The 11,245-nt window shown below is 38.3% G+C and overlaps 1 protein-coding gene across 1 annotated transcript; it reads left to right on the top strand.

Moving 5' to 3' along the window:
* Positions 1-271: 271 nt before the first annotated feature.
* On the top strand, positions 272-7,776 carry asb4 (ankyrin repeat and SOCS box containing 4). The gene is made up of 5 exons (XM_088929559.1): positions 272-472; positions 1,331-1,630; positions 4,215-4,705; positions 6,668-6,781; positions 7,514-7,776. Exons 1-5 carry the CDS (start codon positions 295-297, stop codon positions 7,700-7,702), a joined length of 1,272 nt encoding a protein of 423 aa, XP_088785685.1. The 5' UTR covers positions 272-294; the 3' UTR covers positions 7,703-7,776.
* The last annotated feature ends 3,469 nt before the right edge of the window (positions 7,777-11,245 follow it).

Consider the following 11,245-nt stretch of genomic DNA (forward strand, 5'->3'; position numbering starts at 1 on the left):
CAAAACTTGCAGCAAAGTATTTCATATATGTATTATAAGTCACTCTTATTAAGGGTGTCTGTTAAGGTAATTAAGAAGAAGAATAACAGCATTAAAGCATTAACTAAGTTGAATACGTAAAGATCCACACATAGAACTGATCTCCAGCCTGGATACATGGCAGTCAAGTTATGCACGCTCTCTATAAATAGCATAGTCTCCCCTGCCTTTGCAGCGATTATATTACAGTTTTTCTCCCGGTCTGTAGTACGTTCTTGAAAACTGTCTCAAAGGTTTAATGCTTAGGGATAAACAATGGAGGAGCGCACAGCCAGATCTGAAGCTGTGAAAAGTCTGAAAGACAAGTTTCTGCAGGCTTTGCAACATAATGATTTCGAGCAAGTGAGGCATATCTTGCACACTACAAACATAGATGTCGACACTGTGTTTGAAGTCGAAGACAGAAACATGATTTTGGCATCATATAAGCAAGGTATGGAGAAAGCAACACCGTATGAGGCACTTGCATTTTATGCTCAAAAGGAGAGAATTTAGCCAAGTTCTGACAAAGAAAGTGTGATATGACTAAACTGGGTTGCAGAGATGATTTAAAATCACATTCTTGGTTAAATGCTACATTGTATTTGTAAAATCGTAATTGTAAAACATACAATATGATGGAACGTGTAACTGTGCTTATTTCTTAGATATTAAAGCAAAATGGACAGCTCTGATAAAAAGTGGGTCTTTTATCATATCCTGCACATTCCATCAAGACTGAACATTAGAAAAGATCTGCTTTGCACAGTTAACCACTGAAGGGCCTCTCTTCTGACCTCTAGAGAAAGCACTGGATCTTTCTGAAACACGTAACCTCAGATTACAAGTCTCAAACCCTGCAGATTTTAACCTGTTATACACATTAAGAGACGTCTTTCCAGTTTTATGGGCACAAAAGAGCTTTCACCACATAGATAAAAAATGGTAGCTCTTCTTGTAAACTTAATTATACTGTCGTGAATGGGTTACAAAATGTTATATATTTTAGATGGGAAATGTAGTTGCAGCAGAAAAAATATTTATGGAGTAGTTAGAAAATGTGTTATTCAATGTTGCTCGTTGTACAAAATGTTTTTAGTTGAGAGAAAACAGTTGGTAAAATGCAGATCCCTGTACAGATAAACTTTTAGCTTTTCGAAACAGACTCCTAGACACTGTTGAAGTAAAATCTGACTCCAGTGCTCTGGTCAAGAAAAGTTGAATCTGTTGTAAGGAATGAGGGATAAATGAAGACATCTGTATTTTGTTTGGTAAATTAATCTTTTTTTTTAAATCTTATTTTTGCTGGTAGGTTACTGGTTGCCCGGTTACAAACTGGAGTCCTCCTGGGCAACAGGCCTTCACATCTGTGTGATGTATGGTTATGTGGAGACTGCCTTGGTCCTTCTGGAGTACAAAGCCTCAATCAGCAGAAAACCTAATGGGAAGACACCTCTGCATGTTGCCTGTGAGGTTTCTGACAGCGACAGCGTTTCTCTTCTATTACATCATGGAGCGAAAGTCAACAGTGTTTCGCTGAGCGGGCACACACCACTGCATTACTGCATTACGAAAGAATCAGTGGACTGTGCCAAGCAGCTCATTCTGAAAGGTAAGCACACACTGTATTGTATGTATGGATTAATGCAAATAGGTTTTGTTCAACAGAAGGGAATGTGGTACAAAAACTATACACCCAAGAGTTTTATAATCAGGACTTACAGTATACATTTTATCATCCATACATACTGTATATATGCTTTCTGTAGTTTTGTTAGATGCTAATGAATGCGGCAGAGAGACAGTGTCATGGGAGTTGGGTCGGCCTCCCGTGGAGTGTGCAGTAAAGACACTATGAGTGACGGTTTAGTCCGGAAGAGGCAGGAGACGGACTTCAGGGAAAGAGGTTTATTCAGTGATGACAGACAGTGAGCAGTGAATTTAGTGATCCGGTGCACGGGGAAAAGCCAGGGCAACCAAGTCCAGGCAGGTCCAAAAGTGGATAGTCAGGGCACAGTCCGTATTCCATGATCCAGGAGATCCACCCGAGACAACGATGATTAAATCGTTTGAACCAAGACCAGAAACACAGAGAGATTAAAGCATCATGGGACCAGGCACTCCAAGCCCAGGGCTCAAAGATCAGGACACCTGGGTGGTAGGCGGGCCTTCAGACGTCCGTCTTCCAAAGCTGAGCCAGGAGCTACGGAGACGCTAGGCTTATTAAGCCAAAACATAAACAAGTCACACCAGGAAATAATTGAACTAAAATCCATAACAGAAAGAGGTAGGAGTGCCCTCTAGAGGAGGGATGTTAACTGTGACAGACAGATATGTATACAGTATTTGTTGTGACTTGCCTAGCTGAGGGAATGGCAGCCTGTCCGAAGCTGGACAGGCTGCCCAACCCTCTTTCTCTTGAGGAATGAGCTAGGGAGCTGCTGCAAGGATGTACATTCCATGGGAGAGGGTGGGGATGCGAGAAACATAGGAATGAAACCCTGACTGTGAGACTTACTGTATATACAGTGCCTTCAGAAAGTATTCAGAGCCCTCCACTTTTTCCGCACTTTGTTGTGGTTGTAGATTTATTTCAAAATGGATTGAACTGATTCTTCTTTGCCATCAATCGACACACAATACCCTATAATGACAAATTGAGAACACGTTTTTTGAGTTCAGATGCATCCTATTTCTTTTGATCATCTTTGAGATGTCTCTAGAATTTGATTGTAGTCAACCTGTGGCAAAATTACTTGATTGAACATGATTTAGAAAGGCATACAGCTGTCTTTATAAGGTCCCAAGTAAAAACCAAGCCATGAAATCCAAGGAACTCTCTGTAGACCTCTGAGATAGGATTGTTTCAATGCATAGATCTCGAAAAGGGTATAAAAATTTAGCTATGCATTGAAGGTTCCCAAGAGCACAGTTGCCTCCATCATTGTCAAATAGAAGACTTTTGGAACCACCAAAACTCTTCCTAGAGCTGGCTGTCCGGCCAAATTGGGTACTCGGGCAAGAAGGGCCTTGGTCAGGGAGATGACCAAGAACCCAATGGCCTCTCTAACAGAGCTTCAGAGTTCCTGTGTAAAGATGGGAGAACCTGCCAGGAGGACAACCATCTCTGCAGCACTCCATCAATTAGGTCTCTGTGGTAGAGTGGCTAGACAGAAGCCACTCCTGAGTAAAAGGCATACGACAGCCCGCCTAGAGTCTGCCAAATGGCATTTAAAGGACTGAGAGCATGAGGAGAAAGATTCTCTGGTCTGATGAGACAAACATTGAAATCTTTGGACTGAATGCCAAATGCCATGTCTGGCGAAAACCAGGTACCATTCATCACCTGGCTAATACCAGCCATATGGTGAAGCATGGTGGTGGCAGCATCATGCTGTGGGGATGCTTCTCAGCGGCAGGGACTGGGAAACTGGTCAGGATTGAGTGAAAGATGAATGGAGCCAAATACAGAGAGGTCCTTGAAGAAAACCTGCTCCAGAGTGCACACAACCTTGGACTAGGGCAAAGAGTCACCTTTCAGCATGACAACGATCCCAAGCACACAGCCAAGACAACGCTGGAGTGGCTTCGGAACAAGTCTCTGAATGTTCTTGAGTGGCCCAGACAAAACCCGGACTTGAACCACATAGAAAATCTGTGGAGAGACCTGAAGATTGCAGTTCACCGACGCTCCCCATTCAATCTGACAGAGCTTGAGAGAATCTGCAAGGAAGAATGGGAGAAACTGCCCAAATCCAGGTGTGCAAAGCTGGTAGAAGCGTACCGAAGTAGACTCGCAGCTGTAATCACTGCTAAAGGCGGTCCTACAAAGTACTGAATAAAGGGTCTGAATACTTATGTAAATTGGAGATTTCAGTTTTTTATTTTTAATAAATTTACAAAAATTCCTAAAACATGTTTTCACTTTGTCATTATGGGGTCATTATGAAATAAATCTACAACACAGCAAAGGTTAGGACCTAACCTTCCTTCTGAACGTCTGATTTAAATACCATTTATTCTCAGTGAATCCAATACTAATTACAGAAAAACAGGCTTGAATGAGCACAATGAGCCCAATAAGCTGCTCTCACTTGTGGCCAACCTGATGTGGTCATGAACTTTCACTTTCACCTTTTCTCTCTAGAAACCCAGTTCTGCCCCAAGTGTCCTGCTGTGTATTCCTTCTTTGACAGGAGCGAACCTGGACAGACACAGTGACAATGTGGATGAGGACACCCCCTTGCACACGGCCGCGCGGTTTGGGATACCAGAGCTCACTGCTCTGTACATTGCCCATGGTGCACAAGTGGACAGTGTCAATGCTCACATGGAGACGCCCCTGATCACGGCAGCATTCTGGGCTCTCAACTACAAGGAGCAGGAGTACAGCTCAGATCATCACCTGGTCTGCCGCATGCTGCTGGACTACAAGGCCAACGTCAATCTGCAAGAAGAAGACTTCAAAACTGCTCTTCATAAGGCTGCCTGGAACTGTGATCACATCCTTATGCAGATGCTGCTAGAGGCAGGGGCAAACACCAGAATAATGGATATAAATGGATGTGCTCCATTACAATATCTACTAAAAGTGACGTCTGTGCGTCCTGCAGGGGTGCCTGAAGTCTGCTACCAGCTCCTGTTAAACCACGGAGCTGCGAGAATATACCCACCTCAGTTCCACAAGGTGCAAATGTGACACAAAACAAAAATGTCTTCAATATCATTTAGTAAAAGTCATTCTTGCTATTTAATGCAGTATTTTTTATGTTCTAAAGATACATAAAAACATTTGTGAAGCACTGGTTGTCCTTCATGGGAAATAATGGGACCAGTACAAGCAGGATGAGTTGTTAATCCTCCAGAGGAGCACCAATATGCTGGGCAAACGTGTGTAGAGTATATTTAAAATAAGAAACTGGGAGACACAATAGGCTAATTCATGTGGGATCTGGAAAGCTCAGGACAACACTGGGATTAAATTTAAATAACACATCCAATTCTAAAACCCTGTACCTTCATCCTAGAAGCATTGCATTCATAGGGAATAAAATGTATGACAAAGAGGTTAGTTAACACAGTTAGCACATAACTGTGAAAGTATAGTTATACCTGAAACAAGCCTAGGGGAGGATGAAAGGTTTTATAACAAAACAAAATAATTAATTAATTGATTGTACATTTCTGAGAGGACACGCTCAGTTGAAGAGGTGTTGTAATGGGACACTATCAAAAACTACTCCTACAGAACAGACGATTACATACAGAAAGCACGGACAATTTGGAAGTCATATGGGAAAAGATGGAAATAAGAAACTATAAAGGGTTTAATAATCCAATTGGTGTGTGCTAGTGAACACCTAATGCACATATAAGCACAGATAGCTTCCTGTATAATGAGATCAAGCAAGGTGATGATGTATTACAGGGAGACTGCAATTTTCCACACTTAAATTGGGATATTCTGATAGGAGATATAATTTCAGAATCGGAAACTGATACAGTTAAAATGGATAAACATCACAAAACAAATTAAGAAAACAGATGTAGTAGAACCATATGGAAATTTTAACCATAATATGGCAACATCATATCACATCATCTTATACAGTAGTATAAAATTAAATTAATAATTTCAGTGGAACAGGATATGAAGCAATGAGGCAGAGTTTACAAGCAATGGGCTGGGAAAAGACAGAAGTAGAGTCAATTGAATAATGATGGTCAGACTTCAAAAACATAAGATTAGCGATGCAAAAAAATAATCCCAAAACAAATAAAATCAAGTATAGGAAAATAGTGTACAAATAGAATAATAGAAAAATTAAGAATAAAATCAGAAAGGCTGTTGTGTGATTCTTCTAGTAAGACATTGTTGGGAAGCAATAGAAAACTAAACTGGATGCTCACGTACCGTATATAATATAAAGTGTGAAATTTAAAAAAATTAAGAGTTATGTTTTACAACACAGTGGAACTCCATTCAGAACATTTTAATTTTTCATCACGATTCCACAAAAAGGGTATTTGAAAAAGTTACTCAAAGAAGAGCAACAATCTGAGAGTTGAGAGTCTGAGAGTCTGAGAGTTGTCATAAATAGACAAGGAAAAGAAATTAAATCCCATTAGTATCTTGAACAAAGGAGATTGAAAGGAGATTTAATTAAACTGTTTAAATTTCTAAGAGGAATAGGTATGGTAAACTCAGAGAACTATTAAAAACTCAGTTGTGAAAAAAGGACATGGGATCACAATTGAAAAGCAATAGGAAATCCATTTAGGACTCAGCATGGGACATTATTTCTTTATTGTTAGCATCTGGAACTGGCTTTTAAGCCAAGAAGCTGTGGCGCAAACTGAGCTCCTACAAAAATAGTCCACATGACATTTTAGCTTCACCTAGCTGCTAAAATATATTTGTTGTTTGCAGCTTTTCTTAAGTTCTTATGTGTGTCAGCTAATTCAAATGCCTAATTAAAAGTCCAGTGATGGTGTTAAAAGATGAAATCCCTACATTGTGGCGTTATCATTGTAAGTGCATTTTAAGTGCATGCTGGTGAATGACAGAACCACAGGTAAATATGATTGACTGCAATATGGGAGGTGGTGATCATTTTTATCCTAATTTTAAAAAATATTTTTTAAACAGGTGCTTCAGTCTTGCCATCAATATCCCAGGGCAGTTGAGGTAATGATAAATTCATATGAACATATCAAAGCCACAAAGAGTTGGAGATCGGCTATTCCCAACATGGTATACAAGGTAAGAGTTCAATGCTGCATTTTATTTTCCAATCAGAATATTTTAATATGCCTTTACTTAGTAGAGTACTACTATTTTTAGATAAGCTCAGAAAGGTAAATTACAGTTCAGTATATGTGTAGCTCTCCAAGAAGACAAAAGTAGAGATCAGTTCACAAACATTTCAATTCATAACAGCTGTCTGTAAAAAGGTCTTTCTCCACGTTTTTTCTGAATTGAAAAAAAGACATTTCATTCATTACAGTGGAGAGGGTCACAAATGTTTCAGCCAATTTTTAAATTAAACATGAGTGAATCATTTTGACTTGAGTCTGGACCATTCATGAGCTAGAGACCATTCATCGATAGCTCCATATCGATGTTCAGAAAGTAGTTGTAGAGTAGTCAGACCATTTCAGAAACATTTCAGTGCTCTGTAATTCAGGTTCAACTATAAATTATTACAGATTATGTTGTGACAAGCCTAAAACATTAAACTACCGTGTGTTAAAATGCTACTAGTGCAGAAATAATAATAATAATAATTAGAAATAACTAATGAGCACCTCTAGAGAAAATACCTACAGTATGTTTAGCCCATGGATCCATTAACATGCACAGTACTTAGTCTATGTTGCTAATGCTGAATGCAAAGTAACTGTATAAGCAAGGGTTTAGTGGAGGTAAAAGTGTACAAATGAAGCACTTACAGTAGTTCACAATCTGAAGTTACTGTTTTTTTTGTCTCCACAGCAACACCAGTTTTTCTATGACTCTCTCTTTGCTGTATGCAGCAATACTCCACGCACTCTAATGCACTTAGCAAGATGTGCAATTCGAGCAGCAATGTGGACGAGAATTCACCAAGGTGTCAAAGAACTGTCACTTCCACTTTCGCTCGAGAGGTATTTACTGCTGGAACCAGAGGAATTCTTCTTTTAATGTGTTGACTCCTCTTCACAACCAGCGCACTGACAGATCGCTGTGTGCATGCTCTGCACCCAAACCTGGGAAACAGGTGAAATGATGTTCCCCCTTCCATTTTAAAACAAAAAAGAGAAAACCACAGTGGAGTAAGAGGCAAAGAGCCAAAAAAAAGGGACAGGGACCATGATACGACAGTTGACGAGAATATGTTAAAAACATCAACTCATTCAGGTGGTAGCTTTATGAATAGGATGTTAGACACGTATTTTATTTTATTTTATTTTTTCTCACACAAGTTCTAAATAATTTACATTAAGATAACTTGGATAACAGTGTTTGGAATGTCATTCTAAAGCATTCAATCTCTAGTTTTTTTGTCATAGTTTTAACTTAAAAGGTATCCAAGGTTGGTGATATTCTTGAAGTTGCAGACTCTGCTGTACTTCGGGCATTTCATTTCAAGTATCGAATGTGTGATTTATGATGCCACACAGTTAAAAACCAGAGAAGTCTCCTTTAAATGATAAGTGTTATACAGAATGCTTAGTGAAAAGAAAATCAAAGTGAGGCTCAATACGATGAAGAATCACTTTGAAATGTAACGGCCTGGTTCTTCATCAAAACCTCAAAGGAAACAGCAATGAAGAACAGAAATAAATGGGACACTCAGCTGGCTTTCTTAGTCAAATATGCAGGTCCACTGTAACAAATCTTAAACATTTGGATTATTTAACCCATTACTGTTCTGCAATGGACTGGCGTCCCTTCTGGGTGCATCCTGCCTTGCACCCATTGGTTGCTGAAATAGGGTCTGTCTCCTCCTTAACCCTGTATTAGATACAGCAGTTAGAAAACAGTATGTGAAATGTGTTTAGTCTAATACATTCTTTCATGTCTTTACAATATTTTATGTTATTTGCAATACAATGTTATACAATTATTTACAATATTTTGTGTTCTACAGGAACCTAACTATTTTGGAGGTGAAACCTCTTAACAAATTAAGAGAAAACAGGATAAATTAACAAGATATTTTTGCACTAATCATTTACAGTATGAGTTGTTAAATAAGGTCACCCCTCATATCGTACTTACAGGTATGAGTATGGACTTTCACCTCTTCACCACACCACAAGTTTAAAAAATGACAGAAACTGCTTCACTTTTTCCAACAGAATATACTTGTTGAATATCATCTTCGTTGAGCAATAGCTAAAATGTGAAAAATCCATCTCTGACTAGTAATTATTCTCGACCTGTCTTTTAGGATTGTTTTACATTATAAGGAAAGTGAAAACATTTTCTGATGTTCAGTCTGCTAGGGATATACGAGTAGTTATCAAAAGCACATGTGCACCGAATACAGAGAATGCATTATAATCTAGTTTATCTGTATAGCTTAGAGGGTCCAGATGTATTCCTGGAAGTAATACTTCATTTGGACTGAAGGAGCAGCTTTGATTATTTTTATTTAAAAAAAGTAAATAAGTAAAACTACTGTAATGGGCTGTAAGTGCAAGAAAAATGAAGAATAACACTTTAAAGCTTTGTATTTTGAAATGTCACTCCCTTTCATCTGGCAAAAGTGAATGTGGCTCTTATGTTAGATAAATACAAAACCTTTCAATTTTTTTTCTAGCTATGGCTGAAGAAGTGTTTAATTTATTGCAAAGTGTTGCAATTATACGCAGTGTTTGAACTCAGAAATGACTGCGCTGTAAGACTTTCGTAACTAGCATGAAAAGCTTCAGGGTCTGACTTGATGTGGCTGAAGAGTACTGCTTTGCTATATAATACCCTTAAAAGTTAGGATATAAATGGGCAAGAGTATTACAGCTTTTAATCCTTTGTCAGAAGAGATTCCTTATTGCTCTGAGCAAATTGCACTTTATGCCTGCTTTTCACTTTGATGCACCATTAATCCTTTTAGGAACATGTAGGGGCAAAAAAGCCTCATAATAATTCACTCTTTTCAGGTTGAAAAAGTTGCTTAAAAGAAGTAAAAGAGCAAAATGTAAGAGTTGTTTAGGATTATGATTTATTTCACTTTTACATAGAAAGGCACATTTACTTTCAACCAGGTGAAGATGGGTTAATGATCAATCAATATGTAATAGAGCCAGCTTCCAGGTACACTGCAACTTAAATTTAGTTGGCAATTTTGTCAGCCCATGATTTCCAGAGTCCTCAGACTTATAATAATGCATTTCTGTTCCACTTTGCCGCCTGAAGTGTGAAGAGAAACGATATCTTAAAAGAAAAGTCAAAGCACTAAAATTAAATAATGCAGCAGATTAGATGTCACTGTCGCATTACTATGATCGAAATTACTGTTCTGTGTCAACTTTATTATATTGAAAAATTAAGAGGCTATAATTGTAATTAATCCATTAAAGGCAATCATTTAGGGATTGCTTCTTTACCAAATACCTCTGAAAAGGTAAGAAGAAATATGGTATGCTCATTTAGAAAAGCTCTTTTCCTTCTTGCTCCTTCATATTACTACTCTTGCAAAACCAGATTTTTTTAAACAATGATCCTTTCAATCAATAAAAACAAAAAGGAGCCAGTTCTACAGTAACACACCTTAAATTGTTAAAGACTTGTTCATGTGAAAAAGCAGCTTGAAAGTGTCACTTGTGGCTCTTTCTTGATATATTATATACTTTTAATTGAAGCAGTTTCACTACATATTGACCTGTTTTGCAGTGGCTCTGGAAAATTACTGGATAATACATAAACAGTACTTCAAAAATAAAACCTATTTTTGGAACTCTTTTTAACACTTATACTGTCATGTTTTACTTTATTTCCACTTAAATCTTATTTATTTTGCTTGATGAATTGCAGTTCCTCAAAGAAATATGGCTATGTAAAGCTTTAATGATTGTTTTGTTATACAGAAATGCTTATTATTTTGCAATAAACTGATGACATACAGACCCTTATATATACACATGCTTATATCATTTTTATGTACAGTAGAGATGTAATTCTGTCAGGACTGCAGATAAGATATGAACATTATCTAAATAAAATGGTATATATTAATTAAAACGGAAGTGCAAAGAGCATACATTATATACAGGACGTAATTTTCGGACGTGTCTGGTTTCAGGAAGCTGTCCAAAGGCGTGCACAGCTCTGAATGGGGCCTTGGACGTCAGGATGAGAACCCCCAGTTCTTACAGTTTAAAGAACAAGTATAATTTGTTCTGCGCAGCATGGCTGACTTCCAGGACTAGATGAGGGTTGGACCAAAGCCCAGAAATGGCACTGTTTCTAAAAACAAGCAGCAGAGGAAGGTCAGACATTCTGAAATTACAGTACAACACTGGATCTCCATGGCAGAACAGACCAAGGAGGCCTTTAGGAAACACAATCACTGCACTCACTGTGCATTAAAGTACCGGATGTTAACAAGGATTAACTACAGTCCGTCAAAAATAAGACAAATCATACATGGTAGTATCTTAAAACAGGAAGAACGTACACTCATTGAGCTCCACATCACTCTACACACAGGTGACAGACCTTGTCTTTCCAGGCTGGAGATAC

The sequence above is a fragment of the Atractosteus spatula genome, chromosome 12 (genome assembly GCF_055471065.1).
Source record: "Atractosteus spatula isolate fAtrSpa1 chromosome 12, fAtrSpa1.hap1, whole genome shotgun sequence".
Classification (NCBI taxonomy): Eukaryota; Metazoa; Chordata; class Actinopteri; order Semionotiformes; family Lepisosteidae; genus Atractosteus; species Atractosteus spatula.